Source organism: Lissotriton helveticus, chromosome 5_1 (assembly GCF_964261635.1).
Source record: "Lissotriton helveticus chromosome 5_1, aLisHel1.1, whole genome shotgun sequence".
Lineage (NCBI taxonomy): Eukaryota > Metazoa > Chordata > Amphibia > Caudata > Salamandridae > Lissotriton > Lissotriton helveticus.
The window spans coordinates 1,393,977,473-1,393,989,958 of record NC_136065.1 but is presented as its reverse complement, the minus strand read 5'-3'; the positions used below and the strand labels follow the sequence as shown (position 1 = coordinate 1,393,989,958).

The following is a 12,486-nucleotide window of genomic DNA, read 5'->3' as shown; positions in this document are numbered from 1 at the left end:
TAAACCTCCTTTTCTTTCTGTCCATCCGGAGAAGGTTGTTTTAAGAACACGTCTCTCTTTCCTGCCCAAGGTAGTCACAGCCTTCCACATCGGGCAGTCTGTCACCTTGCCCACCTTCTTTCCGCCTCCGCATCCCTCGAAAGAGGAAGAGAGGCTCCACCGTCTGTCCCCAAAACGTGCGCTCTCTATCTATCTGGACCGCACACGCTAGTTCCGGGTTGATGACCAGCCCTTTGTTGGTTACATGGGCGCGAAGAAGGGACGGGCGGTGCACAAACGAACCATCTCTCGGTGGGTCGTCTTGTGCATCAAAGTTTGCTACTCCTTGGCGAAAAAGGAGCCTCCTGTTGGGCTGAGGGCCCATTCCACTCGGACCACGCGGCTTCTACTGCCCTGGGTCGGGGAGTCCCCTTGCAGGACATCTGTCAGGCACCTACGTGGGCCTCGCTGCACATGTTTGCAAGACACTACTGCCTGGACAGCCAAGTCTGGAGAGATGGCTTCTATGGCCGTTCCGTTCTCCAGGACTTTCTGGTGTGATCTTGGTTCACAGACCCACCACCGGGGTTGGTATTGCTGGGGTTCTATTCTAAGGTAAGGAATCTAACTAACGTGTTTCTTTCAGATGAACAAGTTACTTACCTTCGATAACGATATTTCTGTAAGAAACATTAGTTAGTTAGATTCCTTACAGCCCCACGCATCCTCCCTGTTCTGCGAACCAATATCTAGGGTTAAGGTCATCCCTTTCAGGGCCCTAGTTTCATGGCACCAGTGTCGGTTTTTATCATGGCTCTGCGTTTCTGGCACGGAAAAGCTGCGTATAAGAACTGAGGTCAGTGCACCAGGGCGGTGTCTAAGTACTCCGACGACGTCATCCCGGCGTCAACGACGCCGACGACCGACGCAGACCCACACACAACGCCTACCAATGTGCAGGGTTACTGCTATGCAAAGTTTTCCGGATCCAGTCTGACGCCTGGGGGTTATTCTAAGGTAAAGAATCTAACTAACTAATGTTTCTTACAGATATATCGTTACCGAAGGTAAGTAACTTGTTCGATAAGACGTTAATGAAGGTAAGTAACTTGTCCTACAGGAACACATCTGCTTATGCAGATGTACCCTCACAGGCACTATAATTCACCCTGCCTTAGGACTGTAACGCCTGCTTTAGGGGTGCCTTACATATAATACATGCAGTGTACAGGGGCATGGGACACTGTGGTTGTGCCATGTCCTGTTTTCAGGATGATTTGCACCATTTGCACATCCTACAATGGCAGTGTGCATGTAGTTTTTGTGTGGGTCCCTTTGTGTGGAATATTACATGCTGCAGCCCATAAGGACCCTCTTTAATACTCAGGCCCTGGGTACCATGTCTACCATTTACCAGAAATTTACAAGGTTGCTAAAGTCCTTGCCAATTGAGGTACACTTGAGCTTATTATAGTATGTATGGAAAGAGCACTGGCACTGGGGCCTGTTTAGCAGGGACCTAGTGCACAAATAGTCAAGAACATCAGTACCAGTGGGCAAAAAGTGGAGGCGACCAAGTCAAAAAAGTGCACTTTCCTACAGAGCTCCTCATTGATTATAAGCAACTAATAATAATGGCAGTAATGACCTTTGGAATTCTTACTAAAGTTTGGAAGGACATTGATAGCACACTGAACTTCTGAAATATTTTGCTAGACAAACAATTTTAAAGACAAGTAACTTGTTAATATATTTTTTTGTATATTTATGCACATTAAGCTTAGGAATCTAACCACAGATTCTTCACCTGTAGAATTATCCCTAGGTGCCAGACTCGATCCATTAACTTTTGAAGCAAATTTCCCAGATGCCTGTAGATGGCATATATAAGAGAGGATAAGATATAAGATGCACCCCTGGTCTGTGGCATCATATTTTTATTTTCTGTGCTTTCCAAGCTGTACCTGTACCTCTCATCATCCTTTTCCTCATCATTAGACAAAATTTGGTCTGCATTTCTTTCTTAAAAAATTCAAACCAGTGTGTAATGGAACTATGCCCCCTTCCAAGATTGCAAAATGTAACCCATGCCAGGCTGTCACAAATAAATGTCCGTGCCAGACCCCCACAAAGTATGACTTTTGTGTTTGTGATCAGGACACGGCTCCAAGTTGTGTGAGGAATGTTTCCTCATGTACCCAAAGTTGAGAAGCAAAGGTGTACATCACAGAACATTGGAAGATAATGTGCAGGTCTCACTCCCATTCAAAGTTGAGAGCATGGTGTCACTCAAGCTCTGGATTTTGTTCCTGCGGCAAGTCCTTATAGTGGTTGAAGTCTTCTAGTTAGCCCAAATTGAAGTAAAAGAGGAAGCACAAGAAGGTCAAACAGGACTAATAGCCATCTCATCTTTCTCTAGGTTCAGAGAAGTCATGAGCTCATCATATTGACACTCGATCTCACACCCGATCCACCAAGGAGCCAATTCTGCAATTGGTCCTGATGCACCCTGAGCTCCTGTTTTACTGCAGGAAGGGCAGTCTCTCATGACCAAAGAGGCCATAGAGAGGGCTTTGACTTCAGAAGAGTGGGGACTTTATGGTTTCCGACTATTTCATTGTGTGATGAACTCCTTTAACACCTTATGAACGTTCCCATGTATTCTGTTTTGGATTTTTGCCCTCGGAATGCCTTCCTGTGGAAAGATAATTCAAGATGCTCACATGGGCCGTGGTTCTAGTTGCCCTGGATCTTGGTGACTAGATGGCAACCCTGAATCTGCAGTATGGATATTTTCATATACCCATCTTGCAGTCACACAGACATTACCTGTGGGCTAGGGTAGACCAGGAGCATTTCCAATTTACTGAGCTCCCCTTCAGCCTTGCCAGTGCCCCTCAGGTGTTCACAAAGATGATGGCATTGGTTGCAGCACATCTTTGAAGGTCAGGGATAGTGGTTTTACCAAACCTCGACTACTGAATTTTGTTGGAGGGCTTGCGACAGTTAGTCGTAGACCAACTTTATATAATGGCAATCCTTCTTGCATCTTCCAGATTCATGAAGGTCTGTCCCTCTGGAGTTGGCTGGACCCTCAGGGAATGCCGCTGGTTGTGAACAATCTGATGGTAGCTTTGAAAACAGGGCAAACAAACTCAGCCAGTAGCAGCTGACAGATTATGAATAGCAACTATATGCAGAGGTAGTGCAGGTAATCCTCTAGTAATTGGCAGAACCCTGTTTAGATATTTTTGCCAGTCGAGAATGCCAGTGTCAAAACATTTGCATGCCTGAGTTCCAAAGAAGGCTCTCTCTAGGAGATGCATTCAGGCTATAGTGGAGCGCAGAACTTCTGTACGCCTTACTGTTTCTACCTTTCCTGCCCCGAGTTCCAAAGAAGATCAGGAATAACCAGGTCCTAGTCCTAGTGGTTCCGGTCTGGGCCAGGAGAGTGTGGTACCCGGAACTTCTGGGCATGGATATCTACTCTTTCAGAAGGATTTTCTGTCATAGCAGCAGGGCAGGGTTCTGCACCCAGTCCCATGCAATCTATGCCTCATGTAGGGAGATTGAGCAGTGGCAACTGACTGTGTTCTTCCATCTTCCTCCCAAGGTAGTGGATTTTATTCTTGCTATGTAGCACTCCTCTGCAAAGTAAGTAAGTAAGTAAGAATTTATTTGCATAATTAATTAAAATCATTGCAATTTGTACAGAATTTGGTTAATAGTTAAGAGAAAAAACACTAAACAAAATTTGAATAAAAAAGAAAAGAAAAAAAAACCAGTATGCGCGCAGGAAAAAGAGAGTCAGTTTTGGAAAGTTAAAGTTTGATTCTTGATCATCTAGTGGTAACAAAGAGTTAATTTCAGACATAAATTTTACAAAACGAGTCGCCATCTGAGATGAGTCGCCCCTCATGCATACTTTCAATTCTTCTTGGCATGTCCTGATGTTAAGAGAAAGCCAGATCAGACGAAGCCAAAAGGTTTGTTGGGCTAGTAAGCGTCTGCAAAAGCACAAGATGTGAATCAGGTTTTCCTCCTCCTGTTTGCAGAAACGGCATTGTGTGGAGGCAGCTTTCTTGTATCCTTGGCCGAACTTGTATGCCATCAGTGGCATTAAAGGACCAAAGCGTAGTCTCATTAATTGATGTTTTACATGAGGTTTCATGGGCGATGAGAGATAGAGCGGTAATATTTTTGGGGCGTAGAGTTTGGAGGCCCAGCTGCCGTGGAAGAGCTTTAACACTGATTGTGCGTCATGGTCATATGAAAGAATCTTTGCTTGTTTGGTCAACAGTTTGGATTTCTCCTCTATGGGCAGCGAAATTGACCATATATCCTGTGCCTTTAGAGTTTCCAGACAAAAGGTCAAATATTTATTCCAAGATGTGTCGGGGTTGCTAAGCAGTGACTCTGCAAAATCTGTTTCTGCATTACGCAGGGACAAGTTGGTGCCTGGTGTGGAGCCTGCAACACTGACCTGTTGCAGGCTAGACATTTTATTGCTGTTTAGTTTTCGCCCAGCACAGACTTGCAGTGGGCACCATTAAAGGCCATTTGTCGTCCTCTGGTCTTGTGTGCTTATTTTGACAGACCAACCATGTTTATTTGAATCACCTATTATGACATATGTATGCCCCAAAACCCTTTGTGAGGCCACATGATAATGATCTCAATTTAGTCCTTACTTTCCGTTTGTGCTCTTCTTTCAAGTCGATGCACAGCTGCGTATTGTGTCTGTTTACTCTGAAAACTGATTTTCTTCGCCCTGGTGACTTCAGCCCACCACCTGAGTGAGCTTTAGGCCCTCTTGGTGCAATTGTCATTACAGGATCATTTTCCAGAGAAACTGGTGTTGACGACCAACAAGGCAGTTTTGCCAAAATTCATTACATATTTTCTTATTGTGTAATGCATCAGCCTCCCAACGTTCTTTGTTCTGCCTTACCCCTTGAAAGAGGTGGAGGGACTCCATCAGCTAAACCTGAAAAGGGTTTTGACCTTTTACATCGATTGCACAAAAGACTAAGCAAGGCAAGGCCATGCAGAAAATGACTTTGTACATGTAGATAGTCCTCTGCATTAAGACCTGTTACACATAAGCAAAGAAGCAACCACAGATGGACAGAGGGCTCATTTCATCAGGCCTATGACTGCTACTACTGTGTTTGCATGCAAAGTGCCTGTTCTTGAAATCTGTCAGGCGGCAACATGTGTCTCAGTGCATACAATCATGAAGCAATGCTGCTTGACAGCCAGGTGCTATAGGTGGGGTATTTTGCCCGTTTGGTCCCACCGGACATTTTGGTCGGACTCCGTTCCACAGACCCTCCAATTTGGAGATGTACCCTTTGGTATATATTCTACAGATGAGGAATCAGAGGTTAGAAGTACCCACCAGATTAACTTGCTACTTACTTTCACTGACACTCTGGTGGGCACACTGTCTAATCACAGGTCCCACAAGACCCTGCCACCTCCAGTGCAGTGCCCTCTTTTTAACATCTAAAAAGATTTCAAATTAGAGATCTGCACATTGGTACCTCTGATTGTTTCGTTCTCTGCATCTGATGGGACAAAAAGTCAAAAAAGAAACTGGTGTCAATGCTCAGAGTGCGCTTATAGGAGGTTCTGCTCAAAAACTACCAAGATGGAACAAAGCCAACACTTTGCTGCACTACACCACCTACAAGTGCATGGGAACATTGCTTGAAAAGTTTTAGGCTCCAGTCTGTCCCATGGAGATTATTCTACAGGTGAAGAATCTGCCTTTACATAGAGTATCACCAAAAAGAGCATTATTGATGATAAGTAACTAGTTGCTTTGGTTTATTACAGGTGAATAAGCTCAAAATAGAGCTGGAAAATTCTAGAGCACAGTATGAGGAAACAGTTAAACGCTATAACAATTTAATAGAGGAGAAAAGTATGGCTGAAGCAAGGCTTTGTGAAGAGGTAAGCCAAATTTATGTTTTTTTAATATATTTAGCCGCAGAATCCTGTTTTGTGAAAAGTCACATTAGCTGAAAGAAACAGTTAGTTATGGATTTCTAACCCTATAATTACCCCCAGGCGTCAGACTGGATCCGGAAAGTTTTTTCGTCAGCAGTACCTCTGCGTGTCGGAATGTGGCGTTGGTGGGCTCCGAGTTCGTCGTTAGCGGCGTGTTACCGGGATGACGTTGCAGTAGCTACTAAGATGCCGCCCTTGCGCGCTGATGTCAGTTCTTTCTTTTTCCGCACCAGCCAGCACAGATCCGGAGAGAGCGGTACCTCCAGTAATTTATTGACTGAATTTTTGAGCAACTTTTGTCAATGTCTTTTTGGGTCTACGACTCCTGTTGTATGTAGGGATGCCCGGTTTCAAGGCTTGTGTAACCTGTCCCCGACTGATGTCAGTCACGGATTCGCACCGTGTGTGCCGCTTGTAGGAGAGTAGGGTCTGCAATCCTATGATCACCCAGATTTTTGCTTTTTGCTTCACTGGTTTACGACTTTCCCTGGCTGTGAGCCTGCTAATCAGACCCACAGCCTAGCTGTTCTCTCTATTCCAAATTGTACCCAGGTACTGAATTGGCACTGGGCCCTCTCCAAGTCCCTGTACCCAGGGCAGAGGTGCACCCAGAAGTCTCCCAGGGGCTGCAGCATGCATTATGCCACCCCTGGGCTGACTAACTAAAACAGACACAATTGGCTGCTTGACAGCTGGGGGCAAGGAGGTGTAATCACCCCTGCTCTAGATATAGTATACCTATATCTAAACTGAAAATGGGCACACAGATCTCCTATCAGTCACTCCTATGGCAGGCCTTAACAATCCTGAAGGCAGAGTGCTTGGAATCGTGTAAGATGGTGCTCTGGCATGAGCTGAGCCTGTCTGCGGCTTTCGGGATCTATCCCATAGCCGTTTCCATGATAGCGTCAGACCATATACTCTTAAGTGCCTTATAATCCTCGCGGTTATGGTAACTTTGGTCTGACATTATCTAAACATGTCGTGTAAGGTGTCATACGCTTTGGAATACTACCCCCTCGCCAGTTCTGGCGACGGGGGTAGCATTCCACCCCTCTAGAGGGAGAAGATATGTTGGTAGCCTGTAACCCCGGTTAAAGTCGAACATAGCCTCAGCTCCACAAAATGGATGCTGCCACCGAGACACAAGTCTGACTTCCTGCTGCTGGGAGTCCTTCCAGCGAGGAGTGCTTGGACAAAGGGTTTCCTGTCAGGGGCGGTGCTAGCACCATCCCAGACAGGGTTTTGTGTATCCCAGGTAGGCAGGGCTATAGAGGAAGGTGACTGCAAGTGGCACCCCGGTGCTCACTGTGCATATGCCGGCTCAAACCAGTTCCTGGGGCACACCAGCCCCTGAGCTAGGGAGAGACCGGACAAAGGAGAGGGGTGTAACCACCCCCCTCCTAGTCCCACCCATAGGGCAGGACTTAGTCGCGTGCCAGCCCCTTTTCTCAGGATAAAGGTAGGAGCAGGCCCCCTTCCAAATCAGATCATCTTTGAATCCTGAAACTACTTTCTACGAAAGGAACTCAAGACTTCTTCCTAAGATTTCTCCCTTGTGACTAAGGAGTAGTCACCCTGCAGCAGCAGGCACCAACCAAGCATCGCGGTTTGCTGTAAGTCTCTCCTCCGGATCAAAACTGCCCAGCTCGAAGAGAACCGGCTTCCCTGGCACCTCTGACCTCTACCTGCATCATCAGCCCAGCTGAGATTCGTGGGTGTGACGAGACCTCGAGGGACCGGCCATCTTCAGGACTGCACGACGCTTGCCCAGCACGACCACCGAGGGATCCTTGAGTGAGTGCTTTGGGGTTTGAGAAGCCCCGACCCTGAGCAGCTCCAGCACCGAAGTCCAGCCCCCCAGCATCCACGAGATCTGCGTGGGGCCCTTCTGCTCTTTGCTGCTCACCGCGTTGTCCAGGTCACTTGCCCGTTGGCTAGTGGCCCTTCTGACGACGAACCACGACGACAACACCGCTGGTCTGGTTGCTCCAGACTGGCCCTTGCTCCCCTCCAACAGAGGAGCACCCCGGACCCTCCTGGTCCACTCCAGACGCCATTTTGAGTCCACCGCGTGGGCTTGCATTTGCCAAGAGTTGTTGCCCCAATCCTGGGTCCAGCAACGTCGACAGCAGATACCACCGTGGGACAGCTCGCACCTCCATCCTGGTCACCGACAACGCCTCCTGGTCCGAGAGACTGCAGAGTCCAGCGTCGCCCACTCACCTGGTCGAGGTGACTTTGCCCGGTGCCATCCTGGTGCCCACCTAATCACTGGCTAGTGATTCAGGACTTGGTCCCCTCTGCTTACAGGTCTCCATCTTCATCGATCCAGGCTTGGATCACATCGAACATCTTCACTGGTCGCCTGCCAGCAACTTCTTCTTTCAGGCTTCATAGACTGCAACGAGGATTCCCGACGTCTTTTCAGACCTATGCAGCCGCAGCCCCTGGGCTAGGTAACCTGAGCATTTCGGTGCTCCAGCATAGCTTAACTATCTAAGTGTCCAGATCCTTTTTCGTTTCAGCTCTACCTAGTCGGATTCGTCCGATAACACTAACTTTGCATTTACTAGCCTCCATAGACTTTGTTCCGCATCCCGCGTGAGAGTGCACACTCTGCACCCGATCTCCCTAGGCCTCCTGCTCGTAATCTAAAGGTTCAGTAGTCTAGTCCTAGCGATCCCAAAGCCTCTGAGAATAGTTACTTACCTGCTAGTAATTCGCATTCCACTTTTGTAGTATATGGTTTTTCGTGCCCCTCGGGCATTTGTGTAAATTGTGCGACTTTAAGTATTTCTTTAAGAGTTTTGTATTGTGCTTAGCTCCCTGACTCATAAAGAGTTCAGGGTAGTATTGTTATAAATAAATATACTTTTATTTTCATAACAACTTGTGTGGTGTCCTTTCACTTGGTGTTCAAGGGGTAAATGTGATGGTAAAACAGCTGGCTTAACACGCCCTCTAGAGTTTAGCCTAAAGACTGCTCTTGTCCATGCTACTAGGATAGCTGGTCTATCAGGTTGACTTACAACCAATCATCAATAAGGGTCGTTTGGACTGATACATAGTGATCACTAGAATAGTGAGCACTGCATATCAGGCCAACTTCTCACATTGGTGAGCAGCGGTTGGGATTTGAGCTTGCTGTTGTTTTACCACACACGTATCCTAAGAATATAATTTGAAAGATCACATAGGTACATAGGTACATATAACTTAGCTTAGAATACTCTGAGTTCTACTGAACCAGCTGTTGTATTGTCATAGGGCTTAGCACACCCTAAACTACAACTCTAGCAAGGGATCAGGAGAAAAAACCCATAGTGTAGGTAGGTGCATCACTTACACCACACTAGAAGCATGTCAACCCAGGGAGAGTCTTCAGAGACTCCCCTAGTGGCTAGTGACCCTCCACAGGTCATCTCAAGATATGCAGCTCTCAGTTTCCAGGAGTTGAGATAATTGTGTACCTCCAGGAAATTGAAACAGGGGTCTAACCCCACCACTCTCTTTCTGTTAGGTCTCTTAGAGACATATGATGCTAGGAAAGCTTCTCATACAGATGGGAGTATGCCAGCCTTAGAGGGTACCCTTGGTGATCCAGACCTCCTTGACACTGAAAATGCAGTTGAGGAGGAGGAAGAAGAGGAACTCTCTGGGGATGAGGCAGACAACAGGCCTGAGCTAGTCAGCAGACTTACTAGGGCCAACTTAGACCTACTTAGGGAAGGATCTGGGGGACCCTCAGTACTGACCCTAATGAGGCCTAACCTTGGAGTTAGAAGAGATAGATCTCCTTCTAGGGACTCCAATAGATCTATGCACTCTAATGCCTCTTCTCAGAGGAGAAGGACTTCTCCCCAGAGGAGATTGACTTCCCCTCAGAGAAGAGAACATGAAGCAAGGATGAAACAGGCTAATCTAAGGATTGAAAGGGAAGAACTTGCCCTGGCCAAAGAGAAGCTTGCCTTTGCTAGAGAGCAGCAGATGAGTGGGGTAGTCCCCACGGGTGGCAGCAATATCCCTAGAGATAAAGAAAGGAGTTTAGACACTAAACACCTGAGTAAGATAGTGCCCCCCTTTAAACAAGGGGATGACATCCACAAATGGATGGCTGCTTTGGAGAGGGCCTGCACTGTCCAGTGCATCCCCCAAAGTCAGTGGGCAGCTATACTGTGGCTCTCCTTTGAAGGCAAAGGTAGAGATAAGCTCCTCACTACTAGAGTTGAGGATGCTAACAATAACCAAGTCCTGAAGAATACACTGGTTGATGGGTTTGGCCTAACCACTGAGCAGTACAGGTTGCTGTCCAGGGATACCCAGAAAATTCAGTCTCAGGATTGGTCTGACTTTGTGGATTGTGCCACTAAGGCTTTGGAAGGCTGGTTGCTGGGTAGCAAGGTTACTGATTACACAGGGTGTTATAATCTGATCATGAGAGAACAGATTTTAAATAACTGTCAGAACCAGTTGTTGCATCAGCACCTTGTTGATTCGGATCTGACCTCTCCCCAAGAATTGGGAAAGAAGGCAGACAGATGGGTCAGAACAAGGGTCAAGCAGAACCAGACTCAGAACCAGGGTGGTCAGAAGAAAGCAGACCAAAAGGGTAGTAACAAGAATGAACAAAATGACCAGAAGTCTTCAACAGGTCCCCAACAAACCAAAGAGGGTGGGGGTCAGGCTTCACAGCAGAAAAAGAAGACTCAAGAAGGCCAGTCAAAAAGGTGGTGCCAATACTGTAAAAGTAAGTCTCACTGGTTTAGTGAGTGCACCAAGAGAGGAGGGCAAACTCCTACCACTACAGCCCCTAAGGCAACTGCACCCCCTAGTACAGTCAGTAGTGGTAGTGCACCTCCCAAGGGAATAGTTGGGTTAACCTTGGGAACTGAGGGGTCTGACAACTTAGTTGGCACACTCACTCAGGCTGTCCTTGTCTGTACAGGGGATGTGGATATATCCCCTGATGCAAGTCCCAATACTTTGGGCAAATACAGGCAGACACCTTTAATTAATGGAAAAATGGCTCAGGCCTACAGGGACACTTGTGCCAGTGTCACAATGGTGACACCTAACTTTGTGTTCCCTGGACAGATCATGCCAGGTGCAGACTACCTGGTGACCAATGCCAGCAACGTCACTATCAATCATAGTATGGCAGTTGTTGATTTCTCCTGGGGAGGGGTAAGTGGCCCAAAGAAGGTTGTGGTTAGTTCAGACCTCCCAGTAGAATGTCTGTTGGGCAATGATTTGGAGACATCCCTATGGTCAGAAGTGGAGCAGAGGACTCACATGGAAATGTTAGGCTTGCCAGCACATGTCCTTGCTGTGACTAGGTCACAGGCCAAAAGATGCCCCACTGAACAGGTGCTGGATCCTGGAACAATGGACCAGACACCTTCCAAGAAGAGGAGCAGTAGGGTTAAGGCATTGCCTTCCCCCTTGCCACAGGTTGGGGATCAAGTCTCTGAGGAGGCTGATCTCAAAGAACTGAGGGAAACTGAGCCTAAAGAGGTTGAACCTGATCAGGTTGAGTTTCTGGGCTCAGGGGGACCCTCCAGGGAAGACCTGGGAAAGGCACAGTTGGACTGCCCCTCACTTGAACCCCTCAGACAGCAGGTTGCTGCCGAGGCTGCAGGAAATGCCACAGGTACCCACAAGGTATACTGGGATGATGGACTCTGTACTCTGAGTCAAGAGACCCCAAGCCTGGTGCAACCAGGAGGCTGGTCATCCCCTTGTCTCAGAGAGGTTTCCTTCTTACCTTGGCCCATGAAATTCCCCTTGCAGGTCACTTAGGCCAGAACAAGATGTGGGACAGGCTTGTCACCCACTTTCACTGGCCCCACATGAATGAAGATACCAAGGAGTTTTGTCGCTCCTATGTCAGTTGCCAAGCCAGTGGTAAGTCAGGTGGCCCAACAAAGGCCCCCCTCATACCACTACCTGTGGTGGGGGTACCCTTTGAGAGAGTGGGGATTGACATTGTTGGTCCAATGGAACCCCAGACAGCATCAGGGCACAAGTTTATACTGGTGGTAGTGGATCATGCCACCAGGTATCCTGAAGCTATACCCCTTAGAACCACTACAGCACCTGTTGTGGCAAGAGCCCTAATTGGAGTGTTCTCCAGAGTGGGGTTCCCTAAGGAGGTCGTCTCTGACAGAGGTGCAAACTTCATGTCAGGATATCTGACTGCAATGTGGAAGGAATGTGGTGTCAACTACAAGTTCACCACACCCTATCACCCACAGTGCAATGGGCTTGTTGAGAGATTCAACAGGATCCTCAAAGGGATGATTCATGGACTACCTGAACCTCTCAGGAGGAGATGGGATGTCCTGATACCCTGCCTCTTGTTTGCTTACAGAGAGGTCACACAGAAGGGGGTTGGGTACAACCCTTTTGAACTTCTGTTTGGGCATCCTGTAAGAGGACCCCTTTGTTTGGTAAAGGAAGGATGGGAGAGACCTCTCAAAAAGCCTGGAA

The 12,486-nt window shown here is 47.5% G+C and overlaps 1 protein-coding gene across 12 annotated transcripts in view; it reads left to right on the top strand.

The window, feature by feature from the left end:
- SYCP1 (synaptonemal complex protein 1) overlaps positions 1-12,486 on the top strand; it is a 6,803,167-nt gene that overhangs the window by 4,719,820 nt on the left and 2,070,861 nt on the right. For all 12 annotated transcript variants that reach the window (XM_078644363.1, XM_078644366.1, XM_078644361.1 and 9 more), the window contains one exon: positions 5,821-5,937. In XM_078644363.1, coding sequence (XP_078500489.1) covers positions 5,821-5,937 — 117 coding nt within the window. The remainder of the gene's footprint in view (positions 1-5,820; positions 5,938-12,486) is intronic.